Source organism: Callospermophilus lateralis, chromosome 3 (assembly GCF_048772815.1).
Source record: "Callospermophilus lateralis isolate mCalLat2 chromosome 3, mCalLat2.hap1, whole genome shotgun sequence".
Classification (NCBI taxonomy): domain Eukaryota; kingdom Metazoa; phylum Chordata; class Mammalia; order Rodentia; family Sciuridae; genus Callospermophilus; species Callospermophilus lateralis.
This window is the reverse complement of record NC_135307.1, coordinates 123,331,625-123,355,641: the sequence shown is the minus strand read 5'-3', so window position 1 is coordinate 123,355,641 and position 24,017 is coordinate 123,331,625. Positions and strand designations below refer to the sequence as shown.

Here is a 24,017-nt window from a genome sequence, read left to right as displayed (position 1 = left end):
AAGACTGAGGAATCCTGTCTGAAGCTTAGCCACCTCACAGTACTGACACACAGCCTTTTAAGGGAAAAGCCATTGCTTCTTCCATGTGTCACCCTTTAGTTTCTGCCTGTACTTGTTCTCTCTCCAGATCCTTCAGGGGGTAATTTTTTTTTATTGGTGTCCAGACTTAATGGTTGTTACCTCATAGCAGCCACTTTGCCATTCCTGGAAGTGGAGCCTTTTTTTGACTCCAAGAGTTTTATTTATAGTACTTTGTCATTTCAAAAGGACTTTTGAATTTAAGAGAGATAAGTATGAGTGATGAACCAAAAGTAAAGTGAGGTGGAAATAATTGGTCTTTTTTCAAACTATAGTCTTCAAATGCTAAAGAGAGATTAGCATATATATATTTATTTGGGGGAATGATATAATAGAAGGGCATTGTCACCAAGATATATTTAAATCACTTGCTTCCACGGGGTGACTGTGGACATCATTGCTTGTGACAAAAGACCTACTAAAGATTCCGAAGGCATTTTTGTAAGAAATTACTTATTCACATCTCTGGAGGAAGATCAGTGGTCCACATCTCCCAAGGAAAACTAGTTGTAAATTTAAAATTATACCACTCTCAGTATAGGAAAATTATGCTTTGATTTGATCAGAAACAGAACACTGAAAAGTTGAAGGTTTTTTGTTTGTTTGTTTTGTTTTTTTTCATACTGTGGTGGTACTATGTCCTTTGGTTAAATAAGTTCAAGTCACTGTGATGCCTAGATTTAATGGTAATTGTGTTCAGGGCAAGCAACATGAGAGCAATTTTTGGTGATGAAAAATATGTGACAACCTAATTTTTCTTCACTAAATTATCTCATACTCGACAGCCAACCCACTGCAGTTAAATCATTTATCACATTCAAAGCTGAAGTAATCAGCTGGTGGGATCTTTTCCCTTTCTGCATTCAATGAAACTAAATAAGATCACTATCATACAAAATATATAGAATAAAACTAGCAGAGGCACTTCTCGAACTCAGTAGATGTTTTGAACTGTCCTGCCAGATTTCTTTTTATCTGCCCAGTATTTTGAAGATGGATTTGAGTTGATTCAGATATTGATCAATGGTGTATATTTACTGTTAATGACCACAATATGCAAAAAGTTCAAAGGATTTTATTGATATCATGTTTTATACAATGACCAAGAGATAGAAAACTGTATAAATATAGCTTTTTGTCAGCTTATATGGTTTCAGTTCAAGACATAATTATTTTAAGAGAAGAAATGCCACTCTACTAAATGTTTTTCTTATTTGCCTTTCATCCTTTGGATTTTCTAAAAATAGATGCTTGGCCAAGTTGCTCACTTATACCACAGGCATCTGAGTATGCATAGGCTAAATGTGATGGTATAATGAGTTTCAAATTACCCAATCCAACAGTTCTCTGCTATTAGGAGACAAAGGAATGCAAATATGTGTCGTTATTCTAATGAGCCACATGCTCTGGTTTCTCTAATGCAGAAGTGAATTAGCAGGCATTTCTGTTATTGCTGCCTCCAGCTTCAAGAATTCAAACAAATGTTGAAATTAGTCCTAGCTTATAGAGGATGTTTCCTAGTCTATACAGAAATCCTTAAAGATAATGGCATGGTTTCCATTTGAAATTAAATGCTCAAACACATCAAAATTGTTCAAAAAAGAAAATGTCTTTGATTCTTTTGCTCATTTTGTTTGTAGAACAATGAATTAAATATTAAATTATGAGATAATATCTGGATTTATGAACATTAAATTTTAAATTTATCTGGATTTGTGAAAATATATGCTAAATTAGAACTGAAGGCTTCCTTGGTGGGCATCCAGGAAATCAGGGATCAGTCTCCCTGTTGTGAGCTGTAAATATATTTACATGTGTGGAATCATGACCCTGCTGTTGCATTCATCATCTCTAGGATGTAGCAACTCAGCACGAGTATGCACAATCTAGAACCCAGGTTTCTCCAAGTCTGATGTGAATATGTCACAGTGCCTGAGGTCTTGGAAACACAGTGAAGTTTTTTTCTGTGTTGTGCCTGAGTTTAGATTGTTTCAACAACTGTGTTGGTTAATTAGTTAAACTTGATTATTGCCATGGTCTGAATGTTTGTGTCCCATTCAAATTTACATATTGAAACCTAATCCCCAATGTGATGGCATTAGAAGATGAGGCCTTCAGGAGATGATGGGGTGATGAGAGTCCCAGAGAGCCTTGATTGCCCTTCTTCCATGTGAAGACACAATAAGAAGGCACTCAAACGGACTAAGAAAATTGCTATTTAAAAGAACTGCTGTTTTAAAGGGACTGTCTTAGTCTGTTTGGGATGCTAAAATAGAATATCATAAATTAGGCTGCTTATAAGCAATGTAAATTTATTCTTCACAATTCTGGAGTCTGGAGAGTCCAAGGTCAAGTTGATGACAGATTTGGTGGCTGTTAAGGGCCTGCTTCCTCTCCATAGAGGACTGTCTTTTCACTTTTACGCCAGATGGTAGAAGGAGCAAGAGAATCTGTTTTATAAGGTCACTAATCCCATTTGGAGGGCTCCACCCACATGTCCTGATGACCTTGTGAAGGCCCACCTCCTAATACTATCATATTTAGGATTCCATTTCAATATAATTTCTGGGGGACACAAACATTGGATCTGTAGCAAGCGTGGAAAGCATTCGACACTCTGCTTGGTGCAAGGAGGAACACACAAGTATCAGCCATGAGCTTCTCCTGAGGAGCTGATGGACACATGTAGATCATTGGATTAAATATCTTTGTGAAACCTAAAGCCATCTGAGATTCACAGAAAAGATAGCTCACCATGGGGATCTGAAATGAACCTGGTAGGAGTTGAATAGAAAGAGATATAATGGAAATAAGGGCAAAACACAGAAAACCCCTGGTCTGTTAGTCCAGGTCTAGAATGAAATGAAAAACCTCCTCTGAAATAAGCAAGTCACAGAAGGATGAATTCTGTATGATCTTGCTTGTTTTGGGATTCTCATAGAAACAAAGAGATTGGATTGTTCCAAGAGGTTGGGTGTGGGTAGAAAAGGATGGGCACAAGGAAGATGTTGGTGTCAGAGTACAAAATTTCAGTAGACCACAGGAATAGAATTTGTGGTCTATTAAACAGAATGCTGACCACAGTTGATAATAATGTGTATTTCAAAGCTGATAAAATTGACTGCTAATGTTCTCACCACACACATAAAAAATGATGAGTTAGTGAGGTAATAGTTATATATTAACTATGTTGACAGAATCTTTCTGCACTATATACATAGCTCGAATCATCACTTTGTACCCCATAAATTTGCACAATTTTTATTTGTCAATTAAAAATACATTTTAACAAGAGGGGAAGCCTCCTTTGGGGAACTGGCAGAATGGCATTACAAGCTAAACAGGAAAGACCATAAATACAAAAGTATTTCTAAAAGTAGCAGGCAGAGTGGGTGATGCGTATCGAACAAAGGAACCACATGCTGATTTGACTGTTCCTGGAGGTGACATCAAGAGCTAGAAATTCCCAAGAAGCAGGTAGAAGAGATAAGACCTGAGAGGAGTTGTTGGCCAGATATGAAAAGAGAATATGTAGGATGAAAGAGGGGCATGATTCAAAGATAGCACTGTGATTTTAAGACAAGGTGACGTGAAAGCTGGTCGTAATTGGGAGAAGCTGCTGGTTTGAAGATAAAAAAGTGAAGTGGTTCATGAAAGTGAGGAAATTATGTAAGAGATTTTCTCTGAGGACTCCCATCCTCCTTCGGTGCTTCTTACTCCTATCATTGAGGCAGAGCATCTTTCTGCTGGGAAGGTGACAGTCCTTCTTCCCTGATCTATTTCTACTAAAAGTCCAAAAACACAGAGAGCATAGTTTCTTTATCCTGTTCTCTCAGACCCTGTGTAATTTTGCAAGGACTTAACTATGAGCTGGTGAAGTGCTTCATGATCTACAGTGGTGGCATAGTTGGTAATAAGGAAGATGTGTTATCTGTTCATCCCATCTGCTGATTGCTCACTTACCTCTTAACTGGTTCTGGATAAGGCAAAGGGTGTGCAATACCCTCTTGATTTATTTTATCTCTTAAATTTAAAGCAAGATTATTGGGCCTCTGGTAGACTCTTCGAGATGCCACATCTAAATATATTCATATTTTGCAAACTTTTCTTCTCTATGTTATGCAAGCCACAATGTCAGTTATGGATTTAGTTTCCAACCCAGGAGACTACAGTCATACAGGTAATGTGTGACAGGGTCTTGTTAGGTAGTTGCTATGCTTATTCCCACCCTGGTTTTAGAAGAGAGAGGAAGCTAGAGACATAGGCTTCAGAGAACTCAAATGCTGTACATTTTCAGGTCACAAAGATACTAGTTACCTGTGGCATTCTAATCTGCATTTCTCTAACATCATATGTAATTAATGCAGAACGACACAGACCTTTTGCGTGGCTGTTAGTAGTTCCTGGATGTCCCTGCACAGTCTGTCAAATAAGACTGACTATTTTCCTCAAAAATTAGATCTGCTGACAATCAGAATTCAGTTCAGGGCTGGAGGCTTAGAGGTGGAGTGAGTGCTTACCATGTATGAGGCCTATGGATTCAATCCACAGCACAAATAAGGAAGGTGGGAGGGAGGGAATAAGGGAGGAGAAAATTCAAATAGAAATCTCTTTTCTTTAGTCTGGGTTAGACACCAAGTAAAAATCCTTCTTGACATATGGTTATACTCACTGTGGCTATTATTTATTAAGCATCTACAGTGTGATGGGCATATTCTAAATACTTAATATTCTTGTATACACTTTGTTCTCACTACAACCCTTAGGAGATGGGTGTTATTTTTGCAAAAACTACAGGTGGGAAAATAAGAGGCTTAGAACTCAAACAGGTTGTCCAAGTTCATTCTGATAGTGAATGTCAGAATCATAATTTCTTATTTCATTAATAGTTAAACAAAAACACATGACTTATGAAAGGCCTTCTATGTAAGCAGTCGATTGTGCCATCACTACCTTCTACTAGAGATTTTCTATGCTAGAAGAGGTCAAAAAGTGTCAACCAGAGGGGAAAGTTTTTGAGGGCGGTGATGATGAATTCCCCAGTCAGTTGTGGGTGAATGTGTTTCAAGCCTTCTTGCACAGCCCTGCTGATGTATGGTCAGAGGAGGTGAGTGTGTTTTCCAGGACTCTAAATCATGAAAAATGATAGCACAGTAAACCTGATTGCCTCCTTTACTGTTGTCCCAGCTGAAAGATTAAATGCCACATCGCTGACCCAAAGAGAAGAGTTTAGTGTTGGTTGCTAAACATCTGAGCTGAAATGGACATGAGTGGTCATTTATTTCCACCCTTAATTTGATGAGAGTGAAACTCAGGATTCTGTGCTGACATTACCAGACATGCCGGAGGCCACAGTGCCTCTTGCTGTTGGTATTATTAATGCTATTAACATCATCCACATCGAAAGAGCTTTTAATATTTAAGAAAGCAATGGATTATTATAAAAAATAGCAATGTGAAAGCAATGTGAATTATTATAATGTGTTGTAGATAGTGTCTGCTGTGCTTTCAAATGACTTTTATCTACTTACAATTGCTATTTTATTGGATCTTGACTGGAAGGTACATATTGTTAATTTAATCTTCTGCCCACCCCACAACAATGGAAAGATTCATGCCTAGCAAGCTCCAAGTAACATACAGGGGCCTCCACCTGGGCCAGTGATCCCTCAGCCCTCCCTGCTGGCAGTGCACTCCCTGGCCAACATGCTGCTTAGCCTCGAGCCTGAGGAAGAGCCATGCGAAGCTATGTGCCACCCGAGTTCTACAGTGGAAATGATGAGCAGCTCTACATTCAGGAGGGCAGATGGGATAGGGAGTCAGTGGCCCTACCAGGCCAAGACTGTCCCAGCCACCACTCCCACCTCTGTACCTCCGAGATGCAATGATTCCCATCAGCACCCTTGCTTCCTCATTAGGAGCCATCTGTGTCCCTGGATCTCACATTTCTCCAGAGCACTCTGTGTCCCAGGCATTGCCTGTCTCCCTAGCATCTCATCCTAGTCCTCACTCCTTTTCCTTTTCTCTCTTAGCAGTCTTGGCATCAAGTAGTCACCTATGAGAAAAACAATATTTTCTGTGTTCTGGGCTCTCTTTAGATGAATTTCTATAATCTTAGCTAAGTCTCAGAACTGTTTTGTATCAAAACTTACTTTCCCAAGCTTTGAGCTCCTTTCATGAGCTTTGGGATTCATGTTTCCCAACCCATTTACATCTTCGAAGAGATGTGGGGATCTACCATACTTCTCTCCAGGGAACAAACTCCCAGTCTCCTGTGGATACGGAAATGGAAAGAAGGGGTGGTTAATGAAGCCTACAGTTATGACTGAGGCCACTGTAGAAGGCCAGCTACAGTGCAGGAGATTTCTCTGGTATGAGGCAGATGAGCTGAGGAGAAGATACAGAACAGGTGCACAGGATAACAGGTGCAGGACCAGCCTGAGCTAGTCTGGAGACAGCAGGAAGCAGGGCTTTTTCCCTACCCAGAGGACACTGCTTCATTAGCCTCTTCTATCCAATCCATACTTACAGCCTGGACAGAATCCAGCCAGACTGCTTTGCTCAAATCCATGTCTGAGTATCCACAGGCCTGCATTATTCAAGGTTCTGCAACATTTACATAATAGGCAAAAGAAATCTCGTTGTCATTTATGTGGAACCCAGGGAACCATTGGAGTTGCAGAAAATGCCCAACGGTGCCTGTGACTGGACATTTAGAAAGCCACTTGCCAAGGGGGAGAGCAGCATTACCCCCCACACACATTCATCACCCTGAAATGCACATCTTCCCAGGAGACAAGAAAATTACAATGGAAAAATTTTCATTAGGAGAACTCCAATGTTGTCCATGTGAAAACACCTTTCTATATTACCTAAAACTTGAAAACAGAAGGTCATGCTAATTTTAGAAAAAGGTTGACAAGAACACTACCCAACATGCACTTAAAAAGAGCTAAGCATGCTTTCCAGGGTGTTTCATCAATTATTAAATAAATAAATAGCTATTATATTTACTTCTGTATAGATCTTACTAATGTGCATATCAACATTAGGATCCTATCATTAGTTCTCACGCCCCCAGCCCAGCAAACTTGTAAGTTGCCCCCCCCCCCACATGGCCATCATTTTCAGACAGGATATGTTGATTATGAAAAAAGAGTGTTGCATATCACAAGGTGGGGGGAATCTATCAAAAGATGTGCAAGGTGATTGTGTAGGACATGATATGAATTTATTGAAAGATATTTCAGTATATTTCATGCCATAATGGAAAAGACTCCAGGTGGGACATCTTGTTTCCCCAAACTATAACCTAAATTCTAGATCTACTGGTTTCCAGATCTCCTGAGGATTTTGTTTTCAAATAAATCCTAACAAGCTGATTCTATCATGTATATGGATGGACAAGGGCCAAGAACATCCAGGATCCCCTGAGGAAGGAAGGGTGGGGCCTTACCTCTGGATGTTCTCCTGACATATGAATGATTGCAATATTTTGAAACAGGGACAGAAAAAGGAAGTGGAAAGAGAATCAGGGGAGGAGAAAGCAGGCTCCTGATATATGCAGCCTTACCTGCCAGAGCAGGTACTTCAAGTGAGGGAAGGGGGACGACAAGCTAATGATAGTGTGGTCACACTGAAATGCACATGGGGAAATGGTATCTGATACTTAAATACAGATAATTAAGGCCGTGTGTAAAAGGCAACATATTAAACCTTGTATAATTCAAGTGTTGTATATGAGAGAGCAATGGGGAGGGCTTTTGGAAAGAGATTCTGAAAGCAAACTTTAACTTAAAACATGATGGATTTGATTACATTAAAATTAATATTTATCTGCCCCCTAAATAATGCCATGAACAAGGTGAAAGAGCTACATATTTAGAGCAGATATTTGTGATGCATATATCCAAAAGTATGTGTATCAAACTCTATAATGAAAAGATACTAATCAAATGGGCATAAAAACACAGATTTTATAGAAAAGATAAGGGTAAATCCCTGCCCAGAATATAAATGCTTCTAGAAACATAAAATTTGGAATACTTCCTTGGGAGAGCAGGATGGTGAGCTATATTGGTGAGCTGTGCATGGGATGGCCCTGTGTTTGCTATATACATGCTTGTTTTATAATTTTTGACTATTATGAATACTTGTTTGCACATAGAATAAGAATTTGGATAGTAATGTGTATTAGCAAAGAAGCTTCCACACTTTGAGCATAATCTCCATCATTCCTCTGGCTTCTCTCTTTTGAAATCTCTGACAGGACATGGTGTGGCATGTAAGAACTAAGAATGGCTATTGTAGGTACTTTCAGCTGCCACAGCTGCTGGGGGATCCCAGAACATGTGTCCTACTGACGTAGACTGTCCTTGTAGCCTGTGTCTCTAACATATCCTCCAGATCCAGAAGCATTTGTATTTTTTTTTTTTTTTGTATGACAGTGCTTGGCTTTGTTCAGTCAGGAGTTAGTGTCATGCCCTGTTGGAGGAGCTGGGAGTGAAGGCACACAGCCTTGTTCTGAAGGTGTCATGGCTCCACATGGCATCTATGCAGATTCTGGGGCTAGACTGAGGCAGGTGTACCAGTTCACCTGAAGGGTCCTGAAGAGACCACTGGAATACACAGGCTCTTTCACACCTACTTTTGCCTAGATGACCCTGCTGGATTCCCTGGCCACCCCTTGGCTATCACGTGCAGCCCATGTGACAACACATTTGTTGTGCCCCCCAGCTATGGTGGCCACTTGCAACTCTGCTTTCCTCATCTCCTTAATCTCTAGACCCTGCAGCACACTGGGAAGCTGTGCCTCATCCTCTTCTTTTATTCATCAGCATTCCCTGGGTGGCCTCCCAGCCCAGTGCCTCAGGTGGCATCACAATGAGACCATTGCTATGAACTCGGGGCTTGTGTGCTCCCACCCCACACACATCAGCATCCCTCAGCTCCACATGTTACAGGTCTCTTTCTTCCAACACATTATACTGCTCTTTCATTAGAGGTCAGTGCCCTCCAGGTTCTCGCCATTCTACTCAGTGCAAATAACTACACACTTCCTCTCAAAGCTCACATCATGTTTCTTACATGAGCATGTTTTAGAAAAGTATATTCTATTTTCCTCTTTATTTATTACCATCATTGCCTCTCACCTGCATTGTTTTTAATTTTACTCTCCCATTTCTGTCCCTTTTCCACCTGCATTCTGCTCTCCTGACTCACTCATATGAGTGGTCCTTTTATTGCATAAATTTGAATAGGTCACTTAATTGGCTTAACTCTCCTCTCCAGAGTCTTCCTGGCTCAGAGGAAAAGTCAAATGCCTTAAAGCTCTGTTTTATCTGGCCTTCCGTCTGCCCTCTTCTAGGTATGCTCTGTTTTGCCTCAGGCATCTCAGGCATGCTGCTGCCCCTGGACCTTTGCACCTTGAGTTCTCTTTCCCTGGGACTCCGTTCCTCCATCTTCAAAGTCAGTAATGGCCAGTTGAGTACATTTTTTCATGCTTTAAATCTCTTCATCTGGCTCCAGCTGGAGAAAGTTCTCTGTTTTGTGGTAAGATTCGGCTCATTGGGATAATCCAGGATAATCTCCTGATTTTAAGATACAGCACCACCTTTCCATCTGCACAGTGCCCATGCCATGTAAGGTAACATTTATGGGGGCACCTGGTCCTGTCTATCCTTCTACCCTTCTCCTGAGGACAGTGTTGATAGCACATACCTGTTGCAGAGAGAAAGGTTTAGAGTAGCAAAAGTCATCAGTGTGCCACACATATATGTCACTTTGTAGATCACACAATCATACCGGAACCCTAAGAAGTAGGTGCTCTTATTAGCTCATTCTATCAATGAAAAGACTGAGGCACAGGATGAGTGAGTTGTCAAGGTCACAGAGCTGGAGAAGATACAGGTAATCTGATCTCAGAGCTGATATTCTCGCTGCTTCATTAAAAGAGAAAATACATACTAAGAAGCAGAGGGCACTGGCTTCTGAACACCCAGGCCTTTTGCATTTCAAAAGTGGGAAGGACCTGAGCTTCAGTGGCCCTATTCTGACTACCCTGCACTTTTTAGGTCATTCAGCGTTAACTTTCCAAACGTCCCCATCATTTCTCTCTCTTGCTTCTCAACCTCTTTATGTTTTCCAGGCTGGGAATGATTTCATGTTTATAACACTTTCTGTCCTCCGCCCCATAGATGCATATCCTAATTCTGAGGTCGTGTATGTCTGGACCAATGGCTCCACCAAGTCTGTGGTGGTGGCAGAAGATGGCTCCAGACTGAACCAGTACCACCTGATGGGGCAGACAGTGGGCACTGAGAACATCAGCACCAGCACAGGTGAGAGCCCTTGAGGGCTGTGCAGCCAGGACCTGCAGAACACCACACCCTCTGGAAGCTCAGGGTTCTGTGTCCCATTCTGTGGGGGCCCCACAAGAGGGGGGACATGGACCATGCACATCATGCCCTGGCCAGCAGCACTATCCTTGGCAGCATAGCTGTCATGAGTGCTGGCTGAAAGAAGGGCTCCTGGACGGACCCCTCCCTGCAGCTACACACACACAGAGGCACCAGCTGCAGCATCCGGGGAATTAAGGAGCATGTGAGGCATTAATCTGTAGTACATTTGCCACGGTGTAAGCAAGCCCTGCCTGCGGGTGAGTGGACCTGCTTATATAACACCCCCTGCCTGAACAGTGAGGTGCAGTCTCTTCAGAAAAGGGAAAGGACTTCTTACAAATACTCTTGTTACCTGCTTTCCTGTCTCTGCTCTGAACATTTCAGAGAAGATCTCCCTGGGGTTGAATCTGGGGAAAAAATAACCAAGCAGCATAAAAGGAATAGCTGAGTCGGTACTGAGAAGGGAGCAGATGCTGTCAATCCCAGCTGTGGGGGCTGGCCTGAACCTGCAGGGGGAGTCCAAACCTGAATTCACCTGATTTAAAGTGAGTGGGGAGGGCAAAGGAACATCATGCAGTTGATCTTTGGGGCCTTGAAGTTGTGTGGTCAAACATCTCCTGAGAGCAGGTCAGACTCTAGCAGTCACAAGGCTGCTGTGGGTGGGACAGAGGACTTAGGGGGTACAGAGAGTCCCCATATAGCAGAGGGAAAAAAGCCCAAAGGATGGAATAAGTCCTAAGTACAAATGAGTTCTAAGTCTCAGAGTATGTCCCCAGGGGAGCCCTGTCAGCATCACCATGTGTCTGTGTGTCTGCAACACTCGCCTTTGTAACTAGCAGGCAGTACACTGGGCATTTAGGTCTGTGTCTGCCTCCTCTACGTGCACTTGCATAGGGTCAGGTCCTGGCCAACTGATGGACCCTGTGCATGGCATCATTGAGGGATAGAGGAGAGCCTGGCAGGATAGCTTCACCAATTGTTACCATGAAAAAGGGCAAGGAAACAGAAATGGTCAGATTTTATGAAAATGAGTGAAAAGGTGGTATGGCAGAAGTTTGGAACTGTGGTGTCAACACAGGATGATACCGTTTGGGTTTGCTTCATGTAGCTCTTTAAAAATTGATAATTGAGGCTTCCGCCCCCTTTTGCATTCTCCAAAGAGCATCTGTTTAAGTGTCACCTGATTTTACTACCTCCAACTCAAAAATAAATTGAAAACAACAAAAATAATTAAAAAGTACAAGAGTGATTCAAAACCTTAGTGTACAGAAGTAGAATTGTACTTCACATGTTCTTTAAGTATTAAGAAAAGGAAAATCTGGATCATTGTTAATGATCCAGTCCTTCCACTAAACCTGTCCCTTAACCCTTCAGTTTATCCCTGTTTCCTTCTTCCATGTTGGAGCCCACTCAGCCCCTCTCGTCTGCTCTCGCCTGCCCTGGGGTTATGGGGAAAGTGTGTCCCATCACTGCAGTATGTCTCAGACATTGCTGAGAATTTGACTCCCTGTCTATAAGAGGGCAGATTTTTACCACATGTTGCCTTTATGATTCCTTCATCTCTTGACATCGTAAGTAAAAGCAATCGGGAGCATCCACATAACTCAGCCCACAGTAAGTACTGGCCCTGGCATCAGCCTCCAACCTCCCAACACACTGCCCACTACACATGCCACCAGCAGACCACTCCTCTCATAGGAGATACCCTACCCAGGGTCTGGGTTAGTGGAGCCTCCAAGCCTGCCCTCTTCCTGTCCACAGAGTAGCCCAGCTCCCAAGCCATACTGTAGACTCCTTGCAATTCAATCAAAGAAGTGTCATCCTTAGATCAGGTTAGCTCAGCATACACTTGTCAAAGCATCCTTCCCATCTCTCCAGGGAGATGCACATTCAAGTGGCAACAAGATTCTGGCCCTGCAGGCCTCACTTTCCCTCTGACCGGCAGCCCACCCACCTCAGCTCCTTACCAGTTAACCATCAGGACAGCATCATTCTCTGCAAAGAGTGGGAGGTCCCCTCTTGCCTCCCACACAGCCAGGCAGATCCAGAGAAGGCTCTGGGACATCCCCAAGGAAATGTTCCTGACTTCAAAGAACAGAGGACACTCTGGTGGACAGTCGAAGAGAGGAGCTGTCAGGAAGTGAGGTCTCCTGAGCTGCTGGTTCCCCTCTAACCATCCCTTGGGGGATGGTGGTCGGTCCACCTTCCTGGAGTTTCCTCAGCTGCGAAATTGGAAGAATCTGTACACCCACAACAGGGCTCTGAGATACCCCGAGCTATTTCGACAAAGGTTAAATCCTGAAATCCTGATTGCAGTAGCAGGCGAGGGGGCGGGTCAGAACATGGCACAGATTGTGACCAGGGATTAGTAAAACACACAAATCTGATTTTCCCTAGGAAAAGCCTCCATCAGCAAAGGCTATTCAAAGGCTGAGGGTCAAAAGACTTACTTATGAAGGACTTGCTTTATAAGTAAGGACTTATAAAAGGACTTTCAAGAAATCTATACATCCTCCTCTGTCCTCTCATTAACCAAAATAATACAAATAAACCCTTGTCCAAGATGAAGGAGGGATAGAGGGAGGGGCCTGGACTGCCCTGACTAGAGCTGGAACCAGCTAGGCCTGATGTGCATCAATTTGCTTGTTTGCAGGTGAATACACAATCATGACGGCCCATTTCCACCTGAAGAGGAAGATCGGGTACTTTGTCATCCAGACCTACCTTCCCTGCATAATGACAGTGATCTTATCCCAGGTATCCTTTTGGCTAAACAGAGAGTCCGTCCCAGCCAGGACAGTTTTTGGTGAGTGTCCCTCAACCTGGCTTGGACATCAGTGTTCTGTGACTGGTCTAACCACCTTCAGTGTAACAGAAGCACTGCCACTGCTGTAATTTGGGACTCAATTGTTCCTCAGAGGCCCGTGCTAAGGACTTGGTCTCTAGCCTGTGACACTGTTGGTTAGTAGTAGAACCTTTAGGAGGTGGGGCCTGTGAGACAGGGTAAGTTAGGTAATGGGAGGGAGCTGTGTCCACAAAGGAAATTGTGGGGCAGTGGTCTCTTCCTTTTCTCTCTTTTGCTTCCTGGCCACCATAAGTGAGCAACTTTGCTCCACCATATACTTCTTCCATGATGCGCTACCTCACCACAGGCTCAAAAGCAACTCTGGACTGAAACCTTCAAAACTGTGATCCAGGATAAACCTTTCCTATTTTTTTTTAATATTTATTTTTTCACTGTAGTTGGTCACAATACATTTATTTTATTTTTATATGGTGCTGGGAATCGAACCCAGGGCCTCGCACGTATTAGGCGAGCACTCTACCTCTGCACCACAATCCCAGCCCAAAACCTTTCCTTTTTTTTAAGTTGATTACCTAAGGTATTTTGTTACAATAAGGGAAAGCTGGCTAACTCATCCATCAGACATCGAGTGCTGCCTGTCCATTCTGTGATCTGGGAAACAAATTGACCAATTAATTCAGAATTTAAGGTTAAGCATTAGGATTTAGGATTTCTCTATGAATGATAGTTTAGAGAAAAATACGTAGTTTTTTTTTTTTTGATAATTATTCCCATTTTGGAAAGCCTTTCATTGATAGTACTTTTTAAGGTTGGAAATTGCCTGCATATATCTCTCTTAGGTGAGATTTTGCTGTAGTATTTTTACAGTGCTCATAAAGTACTGCTTTGTAAGTTATCAGGCATTTCATTTGAAGTGTAAATACTACTTTAAAATTAACCACCATGTGGCAGTTTATATATCCAATATGATAGTGACAAATTAAATACACACACACACACACACACACACACACTTACAATCAACCCTCTTTATTCAAAAATTCCATCTCCTTGATTCGACCAACTACAGATGGAAAATATTTGAAAAATAGTTGCGACTTTACTGAACATAAAATTTTCTTGTCATTATTCCCTAAAAATGTAGCATAACAACTATTACATAGCATTTACATTGTATAAGGTATTATAAGTTATATAGAGGTGGCTTATAGTACATAGGAAGATACATACAGATTCTATGCAAATACTCTGACATTTTATATAAGAAACTTAAGCATCCTTAGGTTTTGGAATCTGAGCAGGTCCTTGAACCAATCTCCTGAGGGATGCTTGAATATAATAAGATTCTAGAACAACATAATTTTATATTCCTAAGACTTTCAGTACAGAAAGATGTAGCTCAGTAGGTATCTTGGCACAGTGGACATAGTTGAACATCTCTGACTCTCACCTTAAAATTCACTGTAAGTCAGATTTTTACTATGGCAACAAAATACCTGAGATAAAAATTAACTTAAAAGAAGGGAAGGTTCATTTTGATTCTGAGTTTTGGAGTCCATGGTAAATTGACCCTGTTGCTTTTGGGGCCTTCCATGAGGCAGCTCATCATAGCAGAAGTGTGTAACATTCACCTCATGATCAGAATATGAGATAGAGAATGAAAGAGAGAGGGAAATGTGCTAGGATCTCAGTATCTGCTTCCCAGATGCCTCTAATGCTGGAAGACCTCCCACCAGTCTCTACATCCTAAAATTTCCACCACTTCCCAATAGCACTATGGGCTGGGGACCAAGCCTGGTAGAGTCTGTTTCCTCTTGGAGATTCCCAATGCATGTTAAGATGTTAAACAACCTGAGAAGATTTAAGGGGCTGGCACAGAATTCCTCCTCCAAGCACAGTGATAATATTTGATTCCTAAGAAAAGTCAAAGATGTCTAATGATGTCTCATTAAGCATTAATTCCATGCAGAGATTTATGTTCAAAGAATATACATAAATATCTTTAAGGAATTACTTGGTCTGAAAACAGATAACTGCTCTAACTACCAGCAATATTATGTTACCTTGGTACTATATTGGTTTCCTGTGGCTTCCATAACAAAGTTCCACAGACTCGGTGTTTTAAGCAACAGAGCTTTCTTGTCTCACAGTTCTTAAGGCTGGATGTCCAAGATAAAGATGTTGGTAGGGTTGGTTCCTCCTGAAGACTGTGAGGGAGAATCTGTTTCCAGCCTCTGTCCTTGGCTTCTGGTAGCTCTGTGGCTTGTGGTAGCACAACTCTAGTGTTTATAGCATGTGCTTATTTGTCTCCACATTTCCTCTTTTATGGTGAGGGAGGGTACTGGAGATGGAACCAGGGCTTTGAGCATGGTAGGCAAGTGCTCTACCACGGAGCTACAACCCCAGCCCCCAATTTCCCCCCTTGTAATGAACACCAGTCATATTGGACCTAGGTCCAAACTAATGGCCTTATTTTAACTTGATTATTTCTATAGAGACCATATTACCAAATAGGATCAAATTTTGAGTTCCTAGAGGTTAGGGCTTAATTATATGAAGTTTAAGGGATTCACTGTTTGACTCACAGCAAGTATGCTTATACCCACATCCCAAACACTGTTACACACCCATTCAGGAAAAAAAAAAAAAAAAAAAAAACTTTTTTGGAAAAGAAGGCAGGGTTAGCATGTAGAAAGCACACAAACTGAAGCTTTAGGCCTGGCTCCAAAGATGGGATGTCTCCTTTACCAGCTGGAGAATGTGGGCACATTGCTAAGTGCCTTTATATCTTCAGGATTTCTCCTGCAAAATGGAGATCACGACTCCATTCCAAAGGGTGACCCATAATTTTGCAGTTCTAAAGGAATGCTTTCCCCTAAGGAATTTAGCCTTGTTGTATGGTCACTATACACTATAACATTTCCCTAGAGGCTGCAGGTGCCTTGCACAACAGCTTGAGGGGATGTTTTTCCTTCTTTGAGGGAGTGACATACTCAGACTGATACAGTGTTCCAGTTGCACTTTGCAGGTTGGGTTAATCCAAAGGAAAGAAAGTCCAACTTATCAATTTGCCTTGTACCAACTACTTATAAAACACATAGCAAGTCTTTGTGATGCACTTTGCTAAATGCTGTGTGAACATAATTGCCATTTTTCAAATGGAAATTGCTCTAATGCCACAAGGACACACCATTCACTTAAAATGTCCTCATTGAGCACCAATGATTTGCTTGGCTTGGTCCAAGCAAAAGCAGACACAGCTATGTAGATATCAGACCAAAATCCCTGCCCTCCTCAGTTTGTTTTCTAGAGGAAAGAAACATGTTGAGTAAGTGATATTTAAAATGCACTGAATGCATGAAACATTATGAACACATCTAGACAGAGGCAGGTACAGGCTGGGGTTACAATTGTGTCACTGTCTGTCATGTTTGACAGTGTTGTAGCAGGGGACGAGGGCCCTGCTGATCTGTTTCCATTCTGCACTCTACCTGCAGGGGTAACTACTGTGCTCACCATGACGACACTCAGCATCAGTGCTCGGAACTCCCTGCCCAAAGTGGCCTATGCCACCGCCATGGACTGGTTCATTGCTGTGTGCTACGCATTCGTCTTCTCTGCGCTGATTGAGTTTGCCACAGTCAACTATTTTACAAAGAGAGGCTGGGCCTGGGATGGCAAAAAAGCCTTGGAAGCAGCCAAGATCAAGGTACTGACTTTAATTTCTTCCTTTTCCTTTCTTTCATGTTCCCTTGACCAAGAAAGCCTACCTGAATCTGTGTCTAAATAAGAGATGAGAAATTTCTCCTTCTTGCTTCTTCTTCAACCTCAGAATGATTCCTTCCCTTATATTCAAGTCCCTTACAAATTTTTTTCTTTTAAATAGCAGATCACTTTTCTAATATATTTCAAATCACCAATTTTATTCAGTCAAAATTGTTGTTAGCTAAATGGTTTGGACTTGTTTATATTCATGCCTAATTTTGCAAAAATAACTCCTACCTCTTCAGGTAAGACTTGTACAGATTTTAATTGATTTATTTTCCTGCTTGTTATTTTGCCACTTCCCCATGCAATGTATCTTCTTTGGGGTGGCATTCAAACCAGAGAGAGGGCACACAGCCTAATGGGAGCATCCGTCAGCCAATCATGCCTAGTACCACTGACAATGATTTGGCTCACTTAAAACATGCACATGCATTATGAAAAGTATTCCTCTGTTCAAAACAACTAATCATCAAGTATTTAACAGGTGACTTGTGCCCAAATTTAAGGAACATTTGAAGGAAAAAGAGTTACACAAGAATCTAAGCTGAATCATATCCTTTGGGAGATGAGAGTATGGTACATGGATAGAAAATTAAACAGCACATGATAAACTGCTAATTATATCATGCACAGAACAAATAAATCCTTTGTACCGAGAGAAGAGGTCAGAGTCATTGGGGAAGACTTAGAAATAAGCTTCGATCTTTCCTTTGGAAAATCTGCTTGAAAGGAGTCCCAGAAGGCATTATAGAAGACTTGAGGTATATGTCCTGACTTCCCTACCATGCACCACAAATTAGTAACTGCCAGCCCAGGACGCTGGTTCCATTGAGGGCACTCATTGCTGACCCATCCACAGCCCGGTATGCTCTTGGAGTTGACACATTTCCTTTCATGAGAAAACTCAAAAGGTCTGACTTGACTTTACCCATCTAACTCTCTCATTTTCAAGGCCAAGTGTGCACTCCTGTGCTCCATTGTCACTCATGGAAGTGCCACTTCCAAGTTCAACTCACTCTGTTGGAAGAAGGCTAGGCAGAACTTGCCTTGTCACGGAAGAGGGGAAGGAAAGGCCTGAGTAGGAGAGTATGGTAAATGGATAGAAAATTAAACAGCACATGATAAACTGCTAATTATATCATGCACAGAACAAATAAATCTGTTGTGTATGCACAAGGTCTATTTTAACAGTCTCTGTACTTTTAAGTAGTATTTTATGTGAGTAGGCAAACAGTGGGCTTCCTTTTCCCTGCTTGCTGCCTGTGTGTGTGCTTACCCCAGTGTGGGATGTTTCTACCACATAGAACCTGTTTGGTGGGTGTGTCAGAGGGTTACGAGGAACAGGGATGATCTGACTGCAGTGGACAATGGGTAGGGAGTTAGGAAAACATTTGTAGAGACAGGGTGTTCTCAGACTGTGAAGGTTCTTGACCAAATCATTTGAACTTGATCCTACAGATGAAGGGGAACCAAAGAGGATATTTAATGGGGGAAAGAACAAGAAAGGAGTCTGAGGAAAAGATGCTTCCTGCACCTAGGTCTGGGTTGCTGGAAGGTAAATGCTTACCAACTTACTGGGTTTTCCATGCTGCCCGGTAACAGAGTGAAGATGGCTAAGTCAGAAGTAGAAAAGCTATCAAGAAACCATTGCATTACTTGAAGTTGTCTGGTCCATGATTGTGAGTCTAGTAGGAAAGTAAAGCCCAGGGTGAATGGAGAGACCTGAAATGTTGCTGAATGTTGTCAACAGTGTCACCATTACTATCATTTGACACATTCACACTCAGCCAGCCTACTGTTCTAGATCTAGATCTGAATGGAGACCTGGAAGAAGGAGGGGGGCTCTAAAATAATCAACTAGCCTCCATCAGTCTTGTAGAATGTTGAGATGAGGTGTTTTTCCCCAGAAGACCACAGTACTGGGATTCCAGCCTTCCTTCCAATAGGGCTTTGTGCAGTGAGATCATCAGACTTTTGGGGAGGCCCATGACTGATTAAGCATAGTGCTTCTCTACTTGTGTAAACTGCCCTTAGACATATAAGGGATGTGAAAATAGACTGTGTTCACCTTTGTCCCATGCTGGGATCTACAGGAGCAAACACCAGATCAGGGTTTAGGTGCAAAGTAGTTTTTAGGGGTGAGGACCTGAGAAAGCACAGAGGAGGAAGTGAGATTCAGCAGAAGACATTCCCCTGGGTGATGCAGGCCCAGCAAAGCCTAGGATAACTGGGAAGCTCTGGAGGAAGTATTTGGCCAGGACTTAGTCATCACAGGTATCTGATTCCTCAAGAACGATGGGACTCAGACAGGCAGCTTCTGCAGCTCAGGTGTTTCCTGAAAGAAATAACACTGCCCATAGCTGTCCAGCAACCTCTTTCTGGAAGGGGATTCCAGAAGACATCTCTATGTCCACCATAACAATCTAGACTCTCTTGAGTCTTGAGTAGTTGCTCCTTCCTGATGCTAATGCTTCATAAATAAAAACACACATTATCATGACTGATGTGCCTTTAACTTTCTGAATCCATGGGTTTTGTATGGCATCCTTGGACTCAAACATTATAGATTTAAAATATTTGAGGAAAAAAAATATTTGTATTGAACATGTGTGGACTGTTTTCTTGTCATTATTCCCTAAACTACTGTAAAGAAACTATTTACATAGCATTTACATTGCTTTAGGTATTATAAGTTAACTAGATATGTTTTGAAGTATATGGGAGGTTGTTCTTAGGTTATAGACAGATACTAAGCCATTTTATGTAAGGGACTTGAGTATCCTTGGATTTTGATTTCTGTGGGATGATGAGACGGATCTTGGAATCAATCCCTTCATAATACTGAGGGACCACTGTATCTCCTCAAGTGCCTCTTTCCCTGGTTACACCCAGAGATGGAACCATCCAAAGCAGTAAGGCAAGGTTATTGATTCCTTCTGGCAGACTGGTAAGGTGCTCAGATGATGGTGCATGTTTGTACACAGCCAGTTTCTGATGTGTGGCCCCCTCCCTCCCACTCCCTCCTTACAGCTGCACCTGGCCCAGCATTTGCTCTTCCTGCTTACACTTACTCCCTCCTTTCTTATCCTCTTAGCCCGTATCTTTCCCCTATTTTTAATGGATTATATATTTCCATTCACTTTCTATCCTGTTTTCCAGATTTTATTTAATGAGATTACATTATTTTGGTAATTAAAATACCTATTCTACAATATTTTATTATGCATAGTTTAAAACATACAGATGTTTAAAAATATTTACAAAGAACACCTGTCCACTATTAATATTTTACTATGTTTATGTCATCACCATCTGTCATCTCTCTCTCCGTCCATCCATCAATCCATCTTATATGTTGATGCATTTCAAAATGAATTTCAGATGACAGTACACTTCTAAAGAAATACATCATTATGTAGATCATTAACTAGAACTCAATGTTGGTTTGTTGTTTTATTGTTTTTGAAGTAAAAGCCATATGGCATTAAAGACAATATTATTAAGATTACCTTTGCTGAATTTTGGCAAACTCGTACAACCATGTGCTCCAGATCTATATCAAGGTACAGAACATCATCAACTTCCAGAAAGTTCACTATGCGTCTTAGCAGGAAGCCCCTGTTCCCACCTCTCCAAAAGTAATCACTATTGAATTTTCCTCCATTAATGATCTTACTTGCTCTAGAATTTTATATCCAAGAAAAATGAAACATGCTAGCAAAAACATTCACAGCTGCTGAATCTATATTAGTAAAGATCAGAAACTTTCTAGGTATCCATCCATAAGAAACAAACAGTGGTATATTCATACAAAGAAATGCCCTTCAAACCATCAAAGGAATAAATTACTGAAATAAACAACAACATGAATGATTCTCAGAAGCACTGTATTGAGTGAAAGACATCTTACCCTAAAGGTTAAGATTTCTTAATGATTCTTAAGCACCCATTCTCTAGAGCTCTCCTATTGATTCCTTTATAACCACACACATTCATCTGACTGATGCACATAAAGGTAAAGAAATGATGATTAATTTCTGGTGTAAGAGAAGTCTTCAGTTTATGCTATATTTCCAATAAATGTCCAACATTAAAATCAGAACTGACTCTTGCTCATGACATGTTCCCTGGGTGGTGGTTCTTTGGGCTATTTAGACTTAGAACTCCAAGGAGGCCTGCCGTCTATTAGGGATGAACTGATATTTCTTCAACATTTGAAAGGTATACCTTTAGACCTTCAAAGTGAGGGCTCAATTGCCTGCTGATGGCATGTCCTTACATTTTTATTATATTTTGCAGAAAAAGGAACGTGAACTCATACTAAATAAGTCAACAAATGCTTTTACTACTGGGAAGATGACCCACCCACCAAACATCCCCAAAGAACAAACCCCAGCTGGGACCTCAAATGCATCTTCAGTCTCTGTAAAACCTTCTGAAGAGAAGACTTCTGAAAGCAAAAAGACTTACAACAGCATCAGCAAGATTGATAAAATGTCCCGAATTGTATTCCCAGTCTTGTTTGGCACTTTCAACCTGGTTTACTGGGCGACATATTTGAATAGGGAGCCTGTGATTAAAGGAGCTGCCTCTCCAAAGTAAGCCACCACACTCCCAGACACCAAGGAAGCCATACTTCCAGCAAAATGGTACAAGGGAGAGGATGAGCTAAGAGGACTCTCCATATTTGGGCACTTTCAGGAAACTTTTGCATGTTTAATAATATGTACAAATAATATTGCCTTGATGTTTCTATATGTAACTTCAGATGTTTTGAAGATGTCTCATTGGTAAATAAAGCAAACAACTTTCTAGAAAAACAGAAGGCAATGACTCTGACACTCAGATGCTCAGTATCTCAACATCGATAGTTTACAACAAGATAAGTATATTTTTAACTGTTCCAAGTGTTACCTAACAATGTTTTTTATACTTCGAATGTCATTTCATACAAGTTTTCCCAACAGATAAATATTTTAGGAAATGCTCCATGATTGTTACTTGACCAACTATTGCAAGAGACAAAGATCACAGAGAGCACATTTTTCATTAAAAGGGAAACAGTGGACATTTATGTCCAAAAATCAATTGCCTTTGATAATTCTTACTATTCTGAAATTTGAAAAAGTACTGCATGATCTGACATTATGAAATAGAATAGGCAAACATTTATGCAGAGAAATTTAATAACAAAAATATATAGTATACTAGATTAGCCTACCAAACATTTCCCCAAGGAAAATTTCTAAGCAGTTAGGCTTAAAAATTCTTTTTTTTTTTTTCGTGTGTTGTGGGGAGGGAAGAAATTTATTTCCCACCCCACTTTAACCCCTCCACTAACTGAACAATGATCAAGAAAGAAAAGGAGATATTAAAACAAAAAGAGGTTTGATGACATTCTTGGCCTTGACCCACATGTTCACAGTCTCCAGAATATTGACCACCCGCTGCCATCAGCGTGTAGTGCTTCAGTGGTGAGAAATTGTAACTTGAGTTATTTTCCATTATACTTCCTTGTATGTATTTCATGATTGACTTACTGCTGTTAGCTTTTGTATATGAATCTTCAATGTTCATTAAAAAACAATAAATGAACTGATCTTTTGGGCATACATCCTTTTTTTAAAAAAAAGAACCTCACATTTAAGTGAACTCATTTCCTTAAAACAATGTACAAGAAACCTATCATGAAATTACTTAGGGAAAAAAAATAAAAGAAACTAAAACTTACCACTACCCCCTGTTCCAACCTAATTCTGTGGAGTAGGACTTGGAGAGAAAACTTGATTAGACCATAGTGAGGGCACACAGGTACAGCCAGATAGTCTCTCCTGTTACATCTCAGTGATGCAGTGCCCCTTAGGCCTCTATTTGATGGAGGCTTCCTGCAGCGTGTTTCCATTGTGTTTTCTGTGGGTCTAGTGACTGCTGGTCTTAGCTCTGCACTTTCCTTTAGCAGTCTGTGAACACTCAGCAGAGTACTACAATTGGACCTTCTCCTTACTGTGTGAATAAGTATCAACAGGCATGCCCCTTCCATGGCTTACTTGGAATTCCAGATTCTTAAAAATGGAGTTATGACTACTAACCAACAATATAAAAGCAGGCCTGTCTAAATGGATCACATGCCCTGGTTCTTTAAATATGCAAATATTCCATCACCTCATGGATAACTGGTTTTAGGATTTCACAAATAATATGCTAACAGAAAGGATGCTTTTCAGTGCTCCCATAAAAAGCATTTCCCTATTACAAGTGATGATTTTTTTTAGGATAGTGTGTGTGCTTTCTATTACATTACAACATAAAAGTCACAAAAACAGAAAACCTGAAGCTCAATATGAAGTTCCTGTTTTCATTTGTCATTGTTATATTTCTCTTACATGTTCTTTAACTGCAGTTTTGTAAAGCAGTTTGGAGAAAAGATACTGTAAGTTACAACCAAATGTACATATTGACTATTTCAGTCCTGATGGGATGGGAGTCTTCCTTATCAAGTTGTGATTTTTTTTTTACATGTTCTAACTTTTATTACAGAAAACCCTTGCTGAGCTTCAGTTTAGAATTATGCTTCCTGTATTACATGCTGCTGAAAATTTAAACTGTTAAACATTTAGTGAAAAAAGAGCATATTCCTTTTCAGGTCTCTGATTTTGTATTGCAGATATTTCAGGGTTTGTTATTTTTAATTAGAACATAATAAAGAATAAGCTTGGGGGAAATGATAACAGGGAAAGAAATAAAATTTTCAGAAAGTAATTATAAATTATAATGCCCTACTTTTAGAACGAGGGTATTCAAACATCCCTTTTGATATCGCCTCAAATAGAAGATATCAAGTCCATAATCAGAATTAATTCTGTACTTTCTTAGAAATCGACAGGTCCATCTCAGGAAAACCTTGGATAAACTTGTTCTGGTTTGCATTCAATAATTGGGTTTAAATGCTTTGGAGAAACTAAAAT

The 24,017-nt window shown here is 40.8% G+C and overlaps 1 protein-coding gene across 1 annotated transcript in view; it reads left to right on the top strand.

Moving 5' to 3' along the window:
• Gabra5 (gamma-aminobutyric acid type A receptor subunit alpha5) overlaps positions 1–21,654 on the top strand; it is a 71,988-nt gene extending 50,334 nt beyond the window's left edge. The window contains exons 6-9 of the mRNA XM_076848735.1: positions 10,275–10,418; positions 13,132–13,284; positions 16,782–16,993; positions 21,352–21,654. Coding sequence (XP_076704850.1) covers positions 10,275–10,418; positions 13,132–13,284; positions 16,782–16,993; positions 21,352–21,654 — 812 coding nt within the window. The remainder of the gene's footprint in view (positions 1–10,274; positions 10,419–13,131; positions 13,285–16,781; positions 16,994–21,351) is intronic.
• The last annotated feature ends 2,363 nt before the right edge of the window (positions 21,655–24,017 follow it).